The following is a 20451-nucleotide window of genomic DNA, read 5'->3' on the forward strand; positions in this document are numbered from 1 at the left end:
GATTAGCGTGTCCTGACAAATGTACTTTGAATAGGACATGTTCCCCACAGATTCACATGTGTTAAATGTATGATACCCAAATGTTGGCACTGTTTGAGAAAGTTTTGGCACCTCTAGGCCGCTTCGGTGGCTGGAGGATGGGAGTGGGCCTTGAGGCTTAATAGCCTGATTGCCAGTGTCATGTGACTATGAGGCCTCCCATTCCTGCCACCATGATGGACTCTATCCCTCGAGACCCCTAAGCTGAAATAAGCCCCTCCTCCCTTATGCTGCATTCCTGAGGGTGTTTTACTACAGCAACAAGAAAGTAACCAAGACAACAGAGAATGAAATACACCCTCACTGATAAGAACATGAAAATAGAGTTTTATTTTAACAAAAAAATTTAACTTCACATTAAGACCTTAGATAAATATGCTTAAAAATACTAACAGTGCTTATTAGCTCTACAGCAAATTCAACCTTTTATCTGGCTAGATGTGGTGGGACATGCCCATGTTCCCAGCACTCCGGAGGCTGAGGCAGAGTGACTTTGAGTTCAAGGTTAGGATGCTCTCTACTCAGTAAAAACAACACTGTGTTCCTGTTTCTTGGATTGTGTCTCTTGCAGTTTTTCTCTGAGTCAGAGTTATGGGTGTGGCACTAAGAACTTGATAGGTTGGTGAATTGTCAGCAAAACTGATGATCTGGGATTGGGGTTGTCCCCTCTTTGTCAGACGGTGCAAATGGCTCCAGCTGCCACGGGAGAAGTCTTAAATGCCCTCATGAGGACAGAGCAAAGAGAGGAATATAACTGCCTGCTTGTTCCCTGCTGCCGACTAAGGAAAGGCACTTCTTGGGGTGGTCTCGGTGGTCCAAACTTCCCCATCAGCTTTGTAGAAGCGTCCCTTCTCCCCCCACCTTGTCCATCCTGGGAGAAGAATGGAGTGGCTCTTGCTTTGTTCTCCACAGAGTCTTTGGAGGGGGCAGTGAGTCTGGAAACCATGGTGGGCCCAGGCCCTGCACCTTTACACGGAGGGCAGAGGCCTTTGAGGTGTAGCAGAAGGCAAGGTAAGATGGAGGAGGTGCTAGCCTCAAGGACTCAGATGGTTCAGTGGCTCCTCCGTCTGCTGCAGCAGTGGCCGTTCTGTGACTCCTTTTCAAGGTCCTGAAGTAGGTCTTTCCGGAGCTGCCTGTGGTACAGACAGAGCAAGGTTGCCTGATGGAGCAACTATTACTTGAACCAACCCATTGCCCCAGGAAGCCTTCCCTACGGGGAGTCATCATCATCATCTCTCTCTCTCCAAGGTGTTTCCCGCAACCCCAGTTCCCTGTCTGTATGTGAGGGGTGATTTTTCTTTGTTGTTCATGTCCCAAATCCTCATAGGTTGGAGTTCTGGGTGGCTCCGGGCTGAGCCTCCCTGCCTAGCTGGGTCACCTGGGGTGGCATGGGGTTTTGGTTTCCTCACCAGCAAATGGGGATCTGGAGGAGGATTCCACCAGAAAATATGTCACATATTCAACTGCCCATGACACAGGACATCAGCGCTCACTTACAAAGCCTCAGGACCGATTTGTTCCACGCATGCCTGCTTTGGTAGATTGTTTCCTGTTTCCTGTTTCTCATGTTGAAAAACTGGGCTTTCTGACTCCCAAGGAAAGAGGAGTCACGTTCCCAAGACAGGTCCTGGGGCCACTTGACATTCCAATCCCCAGGCTCTTCCGGGTCCCTCCCAGCTGGAAGTTTTGGCAGAAGGCTGGGGATAGGAGGAAGGGGAATGGCTACCTTGACATGGTCAACCTGTTCCCAGCTTGGAATTGTAGGTCCTCAACCTCCTGCCGCAGGGTGGTGTTTTTCAGTGCTAAGATCAGATTTTTTTCTTTCTGTAACAAACCAAGGAGCTTGGAATGGAGTGGCTCACTCACTCTTGGCACAGTGGGCACCGTCACCTCTCCCCTGGGCACTGCTTTATGGAGCAAGAAGTTAACTGGAAACAAGGTCAGAGTTAAGATGGACTGTCCACTTGGCTTTTGCAACTGAAGAATGTTAAAAAACAAAACAAAACAAAAAAAAACCAACCTACTACTGGTAAGATGGCTCAGTCAGGCCTGGAGAGAGGGCACAGTGGCTAAGAATGCTGGCTGCTTACACAGAGGACCCCAGGTTGGTTCCCAGCACCCACATGGTGTCTCATAACTGTCTGTAACTCCGGTTCATTGGTCCCAATACCCTCTTTTTAGCCTCTGTGTACATGTAGTGCACAGACATACATAAAGGCAAAATAACACACATAAAATAAAAATAAATCTTAAATAATTTTTTAAAAAGGTTTTTAAAAAAAGGTAGCTGGGGGCAAATGGGGCAAAAGGAGCAAAGAGTGTTTCCTGCCAAGGTGGGCAACCCCAGTACAATCCTACCAACCAGCACGGTGAAAGGAGAAACTACTCCTGCAAGTTGTCATCTGACTTCCTCTATGTCTATGGAAAACACCCACCCACACATACATACACACACAAAATCAATCAATCAATCAATCAATCAATCAATCAATCAATCAACCAACCAACCAACCAAACAACCAATCAACCAACCAAATAAAAACCCAAACAAACCAAATCCACAGTTTGACGGATTCTAAGGGTAAGGCTGCCCCAGGGTTCTGAGACCTCAGTTCTGAGTTGTCAAAGGGCCTTAACTCTCCAGTTCCACCTTTACCAAGGCTAGCCTCCCTGTCTGCCTGCAGGGGGACAGCTGCCACTGAGGAGCCAGGCTGCTGGGGCCCAGGGCTGCCCTACTTACAGCAACCTGAGGGCCCAAGAAAAGACAGGAGTCAGGTGATCCAAGAGTCACTGCCTGACTCCTACAGGAGGGGCAGAGCCAAGCTGGCAGGAGTGGGATGGAGGGATGGGGGTGGGGGATAAACCAGAACCGGAAACGCCCAGAAAGCAGCAGCAGCAACAAGCCGTGGGCCCAGCACTGACCAGCATCTCCAGGAGGAACAGCTGCTTCTCAAGTTCGTGAATTCGTTCATTCTTCATCTCAATAACATGGTGTAAACTCTCCAGCTCTTGCTCCCAGAATGGGCCAGGACTCCCATAATCCTAGAGAAGGACACCAAAGGGCCCCATCAATCAGCACGGAGGGACATGAGTCCTCCCTGTTCCCCATCCTCCCAGAAGCTCACTGCATCAGTCTTGTGTGATTTCACGGCCACGATGCATTTATTTTCTTGGCTCCCCTTCTAGGGGCACTCTTTGAGGCACGTGCCTGGTGGGTACACAGCTGTAGTTTGGTAGGCAGCTGACATGCTACCTGTGTCAGGTTGGTTAGTTGCCCCAAGTTCTCTCTGGACTCAGAGCTGTATGCTCCACCATCTGTCTGCCTCTCTCAGTGTGAATTGAGGACCCTCTTGTTTCTGGGCTCTTGTAAAGGGGAAATTGTCAGGTTTGAGGTTTGTTCTCTAGGGTTGCCTGCCCATGCCCTTTCCATAGCATCAAGGATAAAGGTCTGCAAGTGTTCTGTACCTACCTGGATGTGGTTTCTATAGAGTCGGCTAAGGATGGACCCGTCCACCTTGTTCATCTTGGCTTGCGTGGCCTCCTGTGGTGAGACATGACTTGCACAGGTGTTCTGGGGAAGGGAGCAGGAAGGAGATAGCAAAGATAGCCTGTCAAGGTGATTTTCACTATACCAATAAAAACCAGGAGGGCTAAGGTTCTTCATTGTGATTCTGGCCTACGCCATATACTGCACAGCAGAGCAGGCTGAAACCATTGCATCTAAGGCTTGAAACACTCCAGGGCTACTTCTCGCTGTAGAGCTTTTAACGGCACCTGTGATGGTTGATACTGATTGATAATTTTACAAGAGCTAGAGTCAGCAGGAGACAAACCTCTGAGCATATTGAAGAACTTTTAATGACACCCGTGATGGTTAATACTGATTGATAACTACAAGTTCTAGAGTCGTCAGGAGACAAACCTCTGAGCATGCCTTTGAGAATGTTTCTAGATCAGGTTAACTGGGGTGGGAAGAGCCACTTTTTTTTTTTTTTTAAATCTGGGTGGCACCACGCCATGGCCCAGGGCCATGCACTGAATATAGAGGACAGAGCAAGCTGAACACCAGTGTCTGTCACTCTCTGCTTCCTAACTGGGTGCAACTCGACCCGCTGCCACATCTTCCCACCACAACGGAATGACTCAAACCGTAAGCCAACATGAACTCTTCCTTCCCAAAGAAACTTCTTGTCAGGTATTTGATCAAAGTTAACTACAACTGATCCCCAAACTCTTGGGATGACATCCTGGTTATTTAAGACCAATGTCAACCTACATTCAAAGCCCAGCCATGTCCTGCTCTACCTGCCTATGCAGTGGCTCAGCATCACACCCAACCCCAATCTCAGGACATGTTATTTCTGTGCCTTTCCCCTGACAGAGATCTCCTCAGCCATTCCCCTTGTGGCAGAGTCCAACCTCTTCTTATGATCCTAGGCTCAGTCCCACCCTCTGGGGCTTGCTTCCCCCGGCCTTCCTACACCCCGGCATCTTGGACGTCCTTAGGCAACCTGTTTCCCACCCCTTCCTCCATGACTTTGAGCAAGTTGCTTGAGTCTGCTTAGGACTTGCATCCCATGATTCTTCACTGAAGCAATCCCAAGCACCTTCCGGGCTTAGACCTCCTCCCTCTGAACGCCTGCAGTCCGTGCCATCTCTGAGATCCCCCTGACAGTCCTTGGTAAGTGCTCCACTTTCCTCTCTGTTGCTCTGGGATAAAACATCCCAACGCAAAGCAACTTAGGGGCAAAGAGGATTCATTTCAGCTTCAAATTCCAGGTGACTCTCCATCATTTTGGGGAAGTCTACTTCCCCACAGGAAGGAACTTTAAACAGCTAGTCACAGCACAATCACAGTCAATAAACAAACAAATAGAGAAATTAGTGTGTACATGGTCACTTGCTGGCTTGGTTGTGCTCAGTGTGCTCTCCCCACCCTGGCAGAGTTCAGGACCCTCTGAATCCCCTGGGGGTTGGGTGTTGCCCACATCAGGCTGATCTTCTAGGTTAGCTTAATTGAGATAATACCCTACAGGACAATTCCATGCAGATGATTACTCATTAAGACTTTCTTCCCAGGCTACTCTAAGTTATGTCAAGTTAACAAAGAACAAAAAAGCTGATGGGTTGGGGATATGGCTCAACACTGCCTTCTCTTCTAGAGGATCTCAGCTCAGTTCCCAGCACGCACACGATGGCTCACAACTGCCTGTCTACAGCTCTTTCCAGACATACAAGTGGTGCATAGACATACATACAGAAAAAAAATACACATAAAATGACATAATAATAAAATCAATTAATTAATACCTCCCCCCAAAAAAACAAAGCAGAAAACCACCATAGAAAAGGAGGCCAATCTTAATTGCAAGCCAAGGGCCCTTAACCAACTCTCTGGTCACTATATCAAAGGACCAGGGTACATGGAAATCTAGCACTTCAGCCCCCTATCATCTAGGCATCATTTTTTTGGCTGCTTTGGGGGTCCACATGGCTTCCTTGTCATTTCTCCACCTCCCACAACCAAATGGCCAGGCCCGTCTCACCTGCAACGAGGCTTTGGCCTCTTGGATGCAATCACTAAGAGAGACTTTCTCCTGTGCATTCGATGTCTGCGGGACTGTGAAGAAAGGAGAGTTTTATAAAACACTTTTCCCCCAAGCCTCTGTCGAGTTCCTTAAAGTATGGAAGGTTCTGATGATCACGTGGGGCCCAGGAGCTGAGCTATAGTCTTCTTCATCCTTCTCTCTCCCACTCTGGCTCATGAGCTGTGCTGGTTAGAGTCTATTGTTAACTGGATACAGTCTAGAGTCACTTAAAAGGAGGGAACTTCATCTGAGGAGTCGGCAGGGTCACACTGGCCTGTGGGTATATCTGTGGAGCACTGACTTCTAATTGATGTGGGAGGGTTCAGCCCACTGTGGTAGGGCAGATGACCTGGGCCATGTAAGAAATTAGCTAAGCATGGGTAAGTGAGAGCCAGTGAGCTCGCAATTGACATTCTTCCATAGATTCTGTCTCCAGGTTCCTGCCATGAGTTCCTGCTCTGACTTCTCTCAATGATGGGAGTGTGACCTAGACGGTTAAGCATTTGTAGGGCTTAACAAATCCCTGGGTAACAGAAACATCTTCTCCTGGGAGAGAGTGAGCCCCACCAGAACAGGAGGGTACTATATCCCTGAAGCTTAGATGCAAGGCATGATGGGATCCTGCTACAGCATGCTAGGAGACAGGTGTTCAGCTGAGGCTGGGTCATGGAATCACAAAAAGGACAGAGCACCTGTGGCAGGAATCCCCAAAGTCCTGCCTCCTCTTCTTCAAGATGGAGAGACTGTTAGAGGATGACAGCAAGTGGCTCAAAGTCCATCACCCTCAGCAGTGAGTGGAGTCAAGAAGCTACACCAGGTTGTCTGTAAGGGCAGGATCCAGAGGAAAGAGACCAGGCTTTCTCAGAGGGGCAGTGCAGAGTGCTGAAGATCGGCCCATCCCACAATGGGTCTGGTGAGACTTACCGTAACTCTACATTCCCCCAGACCCAATTGGAACCCAGTCATATTTGACCGATCACTCAAAAACAGCCAGTCAATGACTAGCCAGATATGTGCAACAGGAGTGATGGAAGAGTGATAGCCAAAGGCCAGGGTCATAGAGAGCAGCATCATAGGAGAGAGAGCTCACAGCCAGATGTGGTGGCTCACATCTGTAATCCCAGTAGTTGGAAGGCTGAGATAGGGGGATTACCAGAAGTTCAAAGCTAGCCCAGGTTATAGAGTGAGACCTTGTCACAAACAAAACAAAACAAAACAAAATGAAACAAAACCAAAATACCAACCAAACCAAACCAAACCAACCAACCACTACCACCACCACCACCACCACCACCACTACCACCACCACCACCACCAAAAACCGAAACTGGGTAGTAACATACATCTTTTATCCCAGACTTGGGATGCTGAGGCAGGAAGTTCTCAGGGAGTTTGAGGCCAGCCTGGTTTACATAGCAAGTTCCAGGCCAGCTAAGGCTACATAGTGAGATCTGTCTCAAACAATGATAACAACCATCAGCAACAAAAATGCCAACCAGATCTTTATTTGCTTGGGTTAAGTAACGTGTCACTATGATGATCTGAGTTTGATACCCAAGACCCATGTGGAAGGAGGAGAGAACTGACTCAAACAAGGAGTCCTCTGAACTTCACACACGTGCTATGGTATGCACTCAACTATATACTCATACACACATATACACACACAAATAAATAAAATACACTTTATGAAAAAAAAAAAACAGAAAAATAGGAAGAAATTCGGACTACTGGGAAGATTGAATTGGCACGCTCCTGGGCTTCTCAGTGGGTCACTCAGCATCTATATATTTATTGTACTAAATATCATTAAACCAATGCCCACAGATTTTCCCATGTAGGTAGAGAAGGCGGCTTTCAGACAGAAACTGGACAGACGCTGAGCTTGCTGTTTAGCTGCTCTCTGGGGGCTCAAAGTCTATTGCCAAACATTCTGTACCAACGCTACAAGGTTTCAAGGTTTCAAAACTCGTTCAGACCTCTGTCCTAGTTACTATGTTTCTGGGAAGAAGGATTAAATGCTGCGGGAGAAACAAATCTTTATAAAAAGATCACTTTTAAGGACCAAATCTAGATTTCTAGACTTCCAAGAACTAAGCAAACACACTGGTGTTATTGTCTAAACCTGCTTTTTTGTTGTTGTTTTTGAAAACATTGTAGCCCATGCTGGCTTTAAGTTCCTAGTCATCCTTCAGCTTCAGCTTCCTGAGTGTTGGATGATAGGCAGCCTTCATTTTTGTAGCTATACATGGTAGCATGTTTGCTTCAGTGTTAAATGAAAAACAAACAAACAAACAAACAAAAACAAACAAACAAACCAAAAAACACAGGGGGCTGGCGAGATGGCTCAGTGGTTAAGAGCAGTCAGTGCTCTTCCGAAGGTACCGAGTTCAAATCCCAGCAACTACATGGAGGCTCACAACCATCTGTAATGAGTTCTGGTACATCTGAAGACAGCTATAGTATACTTATATATAATAAATAAATCTTTTTTTAATGAAAAACAAAACAAAACAAAAAACAAAACAAACAAACAAACAAAAAAAAAAAACCAAGGGCTAGAGGGAAGCTCAGGGTCAAGAGCATCTGCTGCCCTTACAAAGGGACCAGAGTTCAGTGCGCACAGCTCATAATCTCCTGTAATTCCAACGGCAGGGAATCTAATGCCCTCTTCTGGCCTCTGAGAGTACTGCATATACATGCACATACACAAATATTTTGAAGAACAAGATATAAAATTTATACATGAATGCTGTATGATCATGACAGATTACAAAGGAAGCAATTTGAAGCCAGGTACGGTGGCTCATGCTTTTAATCTGAGCACTCAGAAGGCAGTGGCAAGTGGATCTCTGTGAGTTCAAGGCTAGCCTGGTGTACAGAGTGACTTCCAGGACTTGTTCAGACCTCTGTCCTAGTTACAATGTTTCCAGTTGCTATGTAGCCAGAGCTACATAACAAGACCCTGTCTTGGAAAAAAAAAACAAAACCAAAAAATAATAATTCTGGAATTATTATTCTGTGTGTTCATTTTCAAGATCTATTTTAATGCTGTTAAAACATACATAACTTTCCCAAAGTATCTATATAAATGCTAACAGTACACAAAAAGATTTCAACCGGTGGTTGGGCTGAAGAGATGGCTCAGTGGTTAAGAGCACTGACTGCTCTTCCAGAGGTCCTGAGTTCAATTCCCAGCAACCACATGGTGGCATACAACCATCTGTAATGGGATCTGGTGCCCTCTTCTGGTGTGTCTGAGGACAGCAACAGTGTACTCTTATAAAATAAATAAATAAATCTTAAGATGTCAACCAGTTAGTAGTTAGGGAAATGTAGATCGAAAATTTAATAAACCAAGCATGGTGTCACACCCCTGTGACCTCAGTACTTAGGAGGCTGAAGCTAGGCTGCTTGGCTTAGTGAGATCCAGTCTCAAAAGCAAACACTTTGGCTGAGTGTGGTAGTACATCCCTTTAATTCCAACACTCAGGAGCCTGAGGCAGGAGGATCATTGCAAACTGTAAGTCAGGCTGGGCAATTAGTAAGTTCCAGGACAGCCAGGGTTACACAGTGAGATTACGTCTCAAACAATTGCAAACAAACAAGAAAACCAGACAGGCACCCACAATGAGATGCCACTTTGTGCTCACAACAGTGATGACAGAAATGGACAAGCAATACACATTGACAAGGTTGGGGAGCCACTGGGACCTTCACACCTTATTGGGAAGAGCATGAAGTAGTACAGTTGCTATGGAAAAGAGTTTGGGAGTTTCTCTGAAGGTTAAATATAGAAATGCCATATTTTCCTTCTACATGTAAAGTGAGGTGAAATTGAAGTAAGTACTTGGGCTAATGGTTCCATTCACAGTGGTTGGAGGTAAAGACAGCTTGAATATCCATGATGAATAAGTAAAGTGTGGTACGTCCATTCAGTCATATTACTCAGCCACAAAAAAGAAATGGAGTCCAGATGTGTGTTGTAACACGGAAGCATCTTGTTGGGTGAAGTAAGCTGGGCTGTCTAATGTCATTTATATGAGTCTGATGCCATGAAATCAGAGAACAGGTTAGCAGTTGCCAAAGGCTGGTGGGAAGATCAGGAGTCACTGCTGCTGGGTGTTTCTTTTGGGGGTAAGGAGAATGTTCTTGCACTGAGTGGTAGTAATGATCACATTTACAATGCATTTAGTGGCTTGTAAGTGCACTAGATGTCACCAGTGTCACACATACCAATGTTGTATGTGTGCTTTACCAATCTGGAAAAATAAGTATGCATGAATTTGGTCATTTCAATTCTAAGCTATTTAAAAACTATTAATGTGACCAAAAAAACCTCCTATTTAATTTTTAAAAACCTAATTGTATGTGTGTGTGTGTCTGTCTGTCTGTCTGTGTGTGGGGGTTATGTACATAACTGCAATACCTGTGGAAACCAAAGAGAGTCCTCATAACTGGAGTTACAGGTGGTTGTAAACTTCCAGATGTGGGTGCTCCGGTCCTCTGGAAGAGCAGTGTATAGTCTCAACCGCAGAGCCATTGCTCCAGCCTTTGCTTAATTTTTTTTTTTTTGAGACCAGTTTTTGCTGTGTCTCTCAGTTGGCTTTTAACTCACCATGTTGCCCTAGACTGGCCTCAAACTTAACAGTTGCCCTCTTACCTTCAGCCTTGTGTGTAATGGGATTACATGGCCATGAGCTATGCCTGACTATCCTAGACATAATTTTTTTTATATTTGTGTGTGTATATGGTGAGTGTATTGTGTACATGTATGTGTGTGTTGAGCACAGACATATGCAGAGGTCAAAGCTGACCCAATGCTGACCTTGTGTATCACTGCACACAGTAAGTTAGTTGGCCAGTGAGATTCTGGGGATTTTCCTGTCCCCACCTCCCATCTCACCATATGAGAACAGAATAGACACACACTGTGGTCCTTCTTTACATGGGTTCTGGGGATCTGAACTCGGGTCCTCTCACTTGTACCACATGTGTTTTACCCACTGAACCATCTCCCCAGCCTCATCCGAGACATAATTTTTAGGCATCATCACTGTATGGCTTGAAGGTGGTTGATAAAAAGTGATTTCATTTGTACAGGTTTTCTAGTTCCTGACTCTCTCCCTTTTTGAGACATGGTTTGGAGTAGCCCAGACTGGGATCCACTTTGTAACACAGATTTGCCTTGAATTCCTGACTCTCCTGTCACTGTCATCTCCCAGCTGCTAGGATTAGAGATGTGTGCCGATATGCCCCACCTACGGTGGGTAGACTTCCAGGAGATGCTTTCAAAAGGAAAGAAAAATGGGTGTGGCGGGATGCTCAAATAAAGGGAAGCAAAGCATGGTGGCAGAATGTTAAAGGCACACCCCAAGGAAAATCCCATCACCCCTCTGAATCCGAGAGGCCCATGAGGAGCCGCCTGGAGCCTCTCCAATCCTCACCTTGCCCAGCCTCCTCATGCCTTCCTTCCAGGATCCTTCCTTCTTTGTCCAGTGCCTCCAGGAGTTCTGTCTGTGTCTCTTCCACCTAGAGTGAAGAGTAGGTCAGGCTTGAGATTGGATGGGTAAAGCACACTGTCTCTCAACAACCCACTACATACAGCCCGGGGCTTCTTGAAACTCAAGGGGGCTCCTGGGTGATTAGCTCCCCACCTCCTCTATGACTGATGGGAAAGATGATGAGCCAGGGCAGAAACCCTCTGAGCCATAGCAAGTCTCAGAAATCCTGTCATCCTTAGGCTCAGATAAGCTACCAGAAGACTGCCTATATAGAAGGGTCTTAGGGGTCTTTTATTGTTGGTGTTCCATCTGCAGGGCAGGACTGGCCTCTCTCTACTGGTCTACATGAAGCACCCCACCCTCTTATTCATGCTGCTTCAAGTTCTAAAGGCTACAGGTTATTTCTGCCTCTTGCTCTCAAGTTCCTGATCTGAGGTCCCATGAGTCAGGTCCCTGGCGTGCCCACAGAGACCAGAAAATAGCAGCAGTCCCCATCTCTCCAGGCTGGCCACTTGCAGCCGGTCTCACTGTCTCACACCCAAGATGTGTGGCAGATCCACTGCACTCTGAGGGCATGATTCAGACAACAGAGTCTATGATAGATGTCCCAGTATAGCCTGTGTGTCCGCGGGGCAGCTCCTTTCCCCTTAGGCACTGGTGCCTGGTCATACGAAAGAGTCCACAGTTAAAGGTTCTGCAGGTCAGGGGTGGGACCAGCAACATCTAGACAGCTATGTTATCAAAACACACTACAGCCCCACAGATGCACATATCTGACTCACCCTCGTAGAAGAAGTGGGTTTCTGGTAAATTCATCTAAGCAAACGGTATTTTGGTGCATTCAAGGGGGCTCCTGGAGGACTTGAGTCCCTGTCTTCCTGGCATTATCTGAGGCAACACCCTCATTGTCTACAGTTTCCTGAAGCTTGTCTGCCTAAACCATCAGAGCCCAACAGATATTCTTTTAAAAGAATCTTCATGGGACTGGAGAGATGGATCAATGGCTGAGAGTCCTCCCTGCTCTTCCAGAGGACCTGAGTTCTGTTTCCAACACCCAACCCTGGTAGCCCACATGCTCCTGTATCTCCACTGTAGAGGAGCTGGTACCCTCTTCTGGGCCTCTACAGACAGCTATGCATGCATGTGCGTGCAGGTGAGTATGCACACGAAAGTAAATCCTATTTTATTTTATTTTTTTGGTGTGTATGGGTTGCATGGAGGTCAGAGGTGTCAGCCCTTACCTGTCACCTGGTTTGAGACAGGGCCTTATCTCTGCTGCATCCTCTGGGCTGGCTAGCCTACAAGATTCCAGAATTTCTTCTGTCCCTGCCCCCCATCTCACTATAGGAGTGTGGGATTACAGATGGTGTGCCACTAAGTGTGTCTTTACATGGGTTCTGAACTCAGGTCCTCACGATTGCACGGCAGATGCCTTTATCCATTGAACCCTTTCCACAGCCTCTTACTTTAAACTTTAAAACATCATTTACTGGGCTACAGAGATGGTTCAGCGGGTAAAGGTTCCTGCCACTAAACCTGACAACCTCAGTGGGATCCCTGGGACCCACATGGTGGAAGGAGAGGCCTGACTCTTGCAGGCTGTGGTCTGATTCCCACACATGCAGTGTGCCACACAGACCTAATGTCATTAAAATAAAATCACTTTAATTTATTTGTGCGCGTGGGTGGGGGTGAGAGTGTGCATATGTGGAGATCAAGCAGCTCGTGGAATTGGTTTTCTTCTCTTACTCCTTGACCTCCGGGAACCGAACTCAGGTTCTTCAGCCTCGGCAGCAGAACCTTCACCTACTGTGCTTTCTCACTGGCTCCCGCTACTCCATTTCAAAGCTACCCCGGGATCCTGGAGAGATGGCTACGTGGTTAAGAGCACTGACTGTTCTTCCAGAAAACCTGGGTTCAATTTCTAGCATCCACTTGACAAGTCCAGGGAATTGACTGGATTCTCTCTTCTGGCCTCTGTGGGTACCCATAAGCATGAGAGCATCTCCCCCACCCGCAATGCCCCAGATGAAAACAAAATAAACATTTATTCTTTTAAAGCCACCCATTTAAAGCCAGACATGTAATCTCAGTACTGGGGCAATAGAGACAGGAAGTCCAGAAATTCAAGGCCAACTTTGATAACACATTGTGATTGAGGGTACATGAGACCCTCTCAAAGCAACAAGAACAAATGAACAGAAGCCATTCAATATAATGAAGCAGTCAGTTTCAAATTGTGCAGGTTCATTTGCAGAGATTCAAAACTTCAGAACTTTGAAGATTAATTCTGGGTATATTTCCTATGTACATTTAAAGACAGCCGGCCGGCTAGGTAATGTTGAGAAAACACTCATACATCTGCCTAAGGTTTCCCCCACTGCTTCCACAGCTAGGGAGGAAACTGAGGCAGAAGGCAGAGGTGGGGGAAGGGCTCGAGAATGAACTGGGAAGGGGGAACAAGAAACGCTGGGCCTGGCTGCTTGAGTTGGCTTTAATCTGAATTTCCTGTACCACTTTGCTCACGATCCATGACCTTGACCCCTGACTAACACAGCCCGGTCATTGCATGAAAATTCCTGTGGGCTTTCTTTCTAGATAATTTTTCAAGCCTTTGTCAGTGCATTAAAGCCTCTGATCTCATACGTGTTATCTATTCTGGACCTAAAAAGCCCTCTGAACATTTCTCAGCATGCCAGACAAGTGTTTTACCAGTGATCTACACCCCAAAAGTGTTTCGTAAAAATCACTTGACACTTTATTTAGCAACTGTGGGCATGTGTGTCTATCGCACATGTGTGAAGGCCAGAGGTCAGCCTGTGGGAGCCAGTTCTCTCCCTTCACTGTGTGAGTCCTAGGTATTGAACTCAGGTCATCAAATGCCCTTAGACCCAGACTGTTTATTTTTATTTATTTGTGTGTGTGTGTGTGTGTGTGTGTGTGCACACGCACCACATGCATATGGGTGCTTCTCGGGGCCAGAAGAGATATTTTATTCCCCAGGAACTGGAGTTACACACAGCTGTTAGCTGGCAAATCATCTCTGTAGCCCCCATACACTTTTTAAAAAGATGTGGTCTCGAGCCAGGCGTGGTGGTGCATGCCTTTAATCCCAGCACTTGGGAGGCAGAGGCGGGCGGATTTCTGAGTTCGAGGCTAGCCTGGTCTACAAAGTGAGTTCCAGGACAGCCAGGGCTATACAGAGAAACCCTGTCTCGAAAAACCAAAAAAAAAAAAAAAAAAAAAAAAAAAGATATGGTCTCATTAGATGCTGAAAACACCTTTGATAAAATCCAACATCCCTTCATGACAAAAATCTTGGAGAAATCCGGGATAAACAGGACATACCTAAACATAATAAAGGCAATATACAGCAAGACAATAGCCAACATCAAATTACATCAAATTAAATGGAGAGAAACTCAAAAGCAATTCTATTAAAATCAGGAACAAGACAAGGCTGTCCACTCTCTCCTTATCTATTCTAGTACCTGAAGTTCTAGCTAGAGCAATAAGACAGATAAAGGAGGTCAGGGGGGATACAAATTGGAAAGGAAGAAGTCAGAGTATCACTTTTGCAGATGATATACCTAATTGACCCCAAAATTTCTACCAGAGAACTCCTAGCTGATAAACACTTTCAGTGAAGTGTCTGGATACAAGATTAACTGACAACAACAACAACAACAACAACAACAACAACAACAACAAGAAGAAGAAGAAGTCAGTAGCTTTCCTATAGACAAAAGACAAACAGGCCGAGAAAGAAATCAGGGCAACAACACCCTTCACAATAGCCACAAATAATACAAAATAATCTTGGTGTAACTCTAACCAAGCAATGGAAAGACCTGTATGACAAGAACTTCAAGTTTTTGAAGAAAGAAATTGGAGAAGGTATCAGAAGTTAGAAAGCTCTCCCATGCTCATGGATCAGTAGGATTAACAAAGGAAAATATGGATTACCAAAGTGGCTGTACTCCCACCAGTTATGAAGGAGTGTTCCCCTTGCTCCACATCCTCGCCAGCATAAGCTGTCTGTCACTTGTAGTTTTGATCTTAGCTATTCTGACAGGAGTAAGATGGAATCTCAGAGTCAGTTTGATTTGCATTTCCCTGATGGCTAAGGATGTTGAACATTTCTTGAAGTGCTTCTCAGCCATTTGAAATTCCTCTGTTGAGAATTCTCTGTTTGGATATGTACCCTATTTTTTAATTGGATTGTTTGGTTTGCTGCTGTCTAGTTTCTTGAGGTCTTTATATATTTAGAAATTAGCCCTCTGCTGGATACGAGGTTGGTAAAGATCTTTTCACATTCTGTTTTGCCTACTGATGGTGTCCTTTGCCTTATAGAAGCTTTTCTGTTTCCTGAGGTCACATTTATTAATTGTTGATCTTAGTGCCTGCACTATTGGTGTTCTCTTTGGAAAGTTGTCTCCTGAGCCAATGCATTCAAGGCTATTCCCCACTTTCCTTTCTATCAGGTTCAGTGTATCTGGTTTTATGGCTGAGGTCTTTGATCCACTTGGACTTGAGTTCTGTGCAGGGTGATAGATATGGATCTATTTACATTCTTCTACATGCAGACATCCAGTTTGACCAGGACCATTTGTTGAAGATACTTTCTTTCTCCACTGTATAACTGGGTTCTTTGTCAAAAATTAGGCATCTATAGGTATATAAATTTACGCGTGGGTCTTCGATTCCATTGATCAACTTGTCTGTGTTTAGGCCAATGCCATGCTGGTTTTATTACTATTGCTCTGTAGTACAACTTGAAATCAGGGGTGGTGATACCTCCTGAAGTTCTTTTATTATACAGAATTGTTTTAGCTATCCTGGGTTTTTTGTTTTTCCATATGAAGCTGAGTATTGTTTTTTCAAAGTCTGTACGGAATTGTGTTCGAATTTTGATGGGGATGGTATTGAATCCGTGGATTGCTTCTGGTAGGCTGGCTTTTCAGAAAATGAGAATCAATCTACCTCAAGACCCAGCTATACCATCCTTGAGAATATACCCAAAGGACACTTTATTCTACTACAAGAACACTTGTTCAACTATATTCATAGCAGCTATATTCATAATAACCAGAAACTGGAAACAATCTAGAAGTCCCTCAACTGAAAAAAGGATAAAGAAAATGTGGTACACCAGGAGTGGTGGTGCACGCCTTTAATCCCAGCACTTGGGAAGCAGAGGCAGGCAGATTTCTGAGTTCGAGGCCAGCCTGGTCTACAGAGTGAGTTCCAGGACAGCCAGGGCTACACAGAGAAACCCTGTCTCAAAAAAAAAAAAAAAAAAAAAGAAAGAAAAAAAAAGAAAAAAAAAGAAAAGAAAATGTGGTACATGTATACAATGGAGTATTACTCAGCTGTTAAAAAAATCATGAAATTTGTAGGCAAAGGGATAGAAGATAGTTCTACAAAAAAAAAAAAAAATCATCCTGAGTGAGGTAACTCAGACTCAGAAAGACAAACATTACCATGTACTCACTGATAAGTGGATATTAGCTGTAAAGGATAAATATACTTACAATCTATAGACCCAGAGAGACTAAGTTACAAGGAAGGCTCTGGGGTGGGGGGATGCATGACTCTCCCTGGGAAGGGGAAATAGAATATATACTGAGAGAGGACCGGATGGGATGGGATGGGGTAGGTAGAGAAGTGGGGACAGGAACAGGAGGAGTTAAGTGAGAAGTTAGAAAGAGAGTACTGGGAGAGACAACTGGGATTTGGGGGGGGGGGTATCTTGAAGATGAGCTTGAAATCCAGTGCAATGGAATTCCCCAGAAATCTATGAGGGCGATCCTAGCTAAGACTCCTAGCAAAGGGGGATACAGAGCTTGAGCCAGCCATCTCCTGTAACCAGGCAAGACTTCCAGTGGAGAGACTGGGACACCAATCCAGCTAAAAAAGCTTCAACCTACAATCTGTCCTGTCTACAAAATGTGCAGTGATAAAAGTGGCACAGAAATTATGGGGATTGTCAACCAGTGACTGGTCCAGCTTGACAAGGACACCAGAAGAAAACCCACAGAACCTGGGCTAATAGGGCTCACAGAGACTGACAACCAGGCAGCCTGCATGGGACTGGCCTAGCCCTCTGCACATATGTTAGTTTTATAGCTTGGTCTTCTTGTGGGACTCCTAACAGTGGGAGCAGGGACTGTCTCTGACTCTTTAGCGTGCTTTGGGACCCTTTCCTGCCTAATGGGTTCCTTCTAAGGCCTCACCCAGCCTTACTTCAAGGGGATTTAATTACTCTTCCTGAACCTTACTGATCTGCCATGTTTGCTTTAGATCCATGGGAGCCTGCCCTTTTCTGAAGAGGAGGAGTGGAAGGGGGTAGAGAAAGGAGGGACTGGGAGGAGGTGGGGACTGCAGTCTGGATGTAATATATGAGAGATGAATATGTTTAAAAAAAAAGATATTGTCTCTTGTAACTCTGAAACTCACAATCCTCCTGCCTCTGCCTCTCAAATCCTTGAATTACGGGTAAACACCACCATGCCCAGCTGTAGTTGTATTTGACATCTGATCTCTTGTCTCAGCCAGAAGAGATTAAACGATGTGGCCACGCCCACATGGCAAAAGGGTTTCACACCAAACACTCACGATATGTCTTCTTCAAATGTGTAGGTGTCACCATGGTGACATGCAGTGAGGCAGGGGAATGGAATGGCTGTGACTTTAAACCATGCCAGGCCCCAGCTTAGACTAAGAGACCTAGAGTGTCTTGAACCAACTACTAAAGATAAGTCAACAGGCCAGAAGTGATGTGTCTGGAAGTGATTCTGGTCTTTCTCTCACAGTTCATCCTCTAGTTCAACATCCCAATCCAGCCATGCTCTGGGTGTAGAAGGGCACTGAATCCCTCAGCACCAGTGACAATGGCCAGTGTGCCCCAGAGCAAATGCCCCGAGAGCATGGGCTCCTTCCCTTTTTTTAATACATGTATTTGTGTGTGTGTGCGTGTGTGGGAGTGCACGCATGCGCACCATAGTGCATGTGTAGAGAACAGAGGACAACTTCGGGGAGTCAGTTTTTCTCTACCAGGGGTCCTCGGAGTCATCAGACTTGGAGGCAAACACCTGTACCCCCTAAACATCCTCACCAGCCTCAAAGGCTCATTTATTTTTTAAAAATTTTAATTAAAATACTTATTTGTTTATCTATTTAATATGTATGAGTGTTTTGCCTGGATGTATGTATTATCCTTATACCATATGTATGCCTGTTGCCTGAGGAGGCCCAGAAGAGAGCATCAGATCCCCCTAGGACTAGAGTTACACAGTTGTGAGCTGCCTTGAGGGTTCTGGGACTTGAACCCATGTCCTCTGGAAGAGTAGTCAGTTCTCTTAACCACTGGACCATCTCTCCGGTTGTCCCAAAGGTTGTCTTCTTGGCAAACGGATTATGAGATGTTTATAAAAAATAGCCAAAGTAGGACAGGTGAGATGGCTTAGTGGGTAAGGAGTTTGCTACCAAACCTAGCAACCTGAATTCAATTCCCAGGACCCATATGATGGAAGAAGAGAACTGATTGCCATACAATGTCCTCCATCCTGCACTTGTGTGTCATGTACATGTACACGCGCGCGCGCGCACACACACACACACACACACACACACACACACACACACACACAGAGTAAATAAATAAACAGGGGCTGGTGAGCTGGCTCAGTGGTTAAGAGCACCGACTGCTCTTCCAAAGGTCCTGAGTTCAAATCCCAGCAACCACATGGTGGCTCATAATCATCCATAACGAAATCTGATGCTCTCTTCTGGAGTATCTGAAGACACATGACAGTGTACTTACATATAATAAATAAATAAATATTTAAAAAATAAACAGTATTGTGAAGCTCTGGTTATGACCTCATGCTATATGAGGCCTCATGGGAGGCATTTCAAATTGGGTTACACCTTGACAGATTGGTGCTGTGGGCCTATAATCCCAGCACTCAAGAGACTAAAGCAGGGGAATCGCAGGTTCCAGGCCAACCTAAGTTACACGGAGAGTTCAAAACAAAAATAGGACCAACCCAGAGCCGGAGAGAGGCTTGCTGGTTAAGAGTACTTGCTGCTCTTCCAGAGGACCAAATTTCAGTTCCCAGTTCCCACATCAAGTAGCTCACAAGTGCCTGTAACTCCAGCACTAGGACAGCCAGGGCTACACAATGAAACTGTCTCAAAACAAAAAACCAAAAACCAAGCCAGGCGGGAGGCAGAGGCAGGCAGATTTCTGAGTTCGAGGCCAGCCTGGTCTACAGAGTGAGTTCCAGGACAGCCAGGGATACACTGAGAAACCCTGTCTCGAAAAACCAAAAAAAAAAAAAGAAACCAAAAAACAAACGAGGGGGAGTGGGGGTGGACATATGCTTCAGTTAGAGCAGCACCACACAGATGAAGACCATGTAGAGTTAGCGATGATGAAGGCTGAGGTTCTTGATGCACCACGCTCTGGGTTTAAACCCTAAACTCAGCACTGTGCTATCACAGGAGCTCCCAGATCTCAGTTCCCTCAGAATGGTAGAAAGCACCTGCACTGTCTAGCTCCACCCGAGAGCTCAGACTCAGGAGGTTCTTGCTTTGTGGCTGAGACACAAGGCAGAGCTGTGGCAGACCTCTCAGCCTGCCTCAAGTCTCCCCTCACTGCACAGTGACACAGTCAGCTCCTCCCCCTCCCCTCCCATCCCCCTCTTTTGCATTCCTGGTGCCCTGGGAATTCAGCCCAGAGCCTTGTACATTGTCAGGCACTTTGCCACTGAGCTACATCACACTTGAGGGCCCTGACATTTTCTTATACTTAAACATTAGTACACAATGCGATTTTTTCTCAGTTATACAGGAGTCAGGATTTGCTGAAGAAAGTAAAATCCTGTGATCCACAGATAAGCCTGGGATACGGCACTGTATATGATATGATATACCTGCCTAAACACATTTGGAGCTGGGATATTATGTATGGTTTCTAATATCTTAATTTCTTAGATACCATGCATATTTATCTCATATTAACTGGTCTGCAAATATATTAATAATAGTGACTTAAATGAAATATCCTGGGTAACTTATTGTGAGGTGTCTAGATTGTTTCTTTCTTCAAAAATTATTTTCTAGGAGCCGAAGAGTGGCTCAGTGGTTTAAAGCACTTGATGCTCTTTCAGAGGACCTGGGTTTGATCTCAGCACCCATATGGTAGCCCATAACCGTTTGTAACTCCATCTCCTGGAGAAGCCAGCATCCTCTTCTGACCTTTTTGGGCACCAGGCAAACATATACATACATATACACACATGCAGGCAAAGCAT

The 20451-nt window shown here is 45.5% G+C and overlaps 1 protein-coding gene across 3 annotated transcripts in view; it reads right to left on the reverse strand.

Annotated features, from left to right (window-relative positions):
- Positions 1 to 346: 346 nt before the first annotated feature.
- Positions 347 to 20451, reverse strand: part of Ccdc69 (coiled-coil domain containing 69) — a 28934-nt gene continuing 8829 nt past the window's right edge. The window contains exons 3-8 of one of the 3 annotated variants that reach the window (XM_011249125.1): positions 11075 to 11159; positions 5586 to 5659; positions 3509 to 3610; positions 2962 to 3081; positions 1766 to 1863; positions 347 to 1172 (exon numbers count right to left, since the gene is read on the reverse strand). In XM_011249125.1, the coding sequence (XP_011247427.1) occupies positions 1091 to 1172; positions 1766 to 1863; positions 2962 to 3081; positions 3509 to 3610; positions 5586 to 5659; positions 11075 to 11159 (561 nt within the window). In that variant the 3' untranslated portion in view covers positions 347 to 1090. Of the gene's footprint in view, positions 1173 to 1765; positions 1864 to 2961; positions 3082 to 3508; positions 3611 to 5585; positions 5660 to 11074; positions 11160 to 20451 lie in introns of those variants that run through there. The other 2 variants (NM_177471.4, XR_003949477.1) reach the window with 2 other exon arrangements.

The sequence above is a fragment of the Mus musculus genome, chromosome 11 (genome assembly GCF_000001635.26).
Source record: "Mus musculus strain C57BL/6J chromosome 11, GRCm38.p6 C57BL/6J".
NCBI classification, from domain to species: Eukaryota; Metazoa; Chordata; class Mammalia; order Rodentia; family Muridae; genus Mus; species Mus musculus.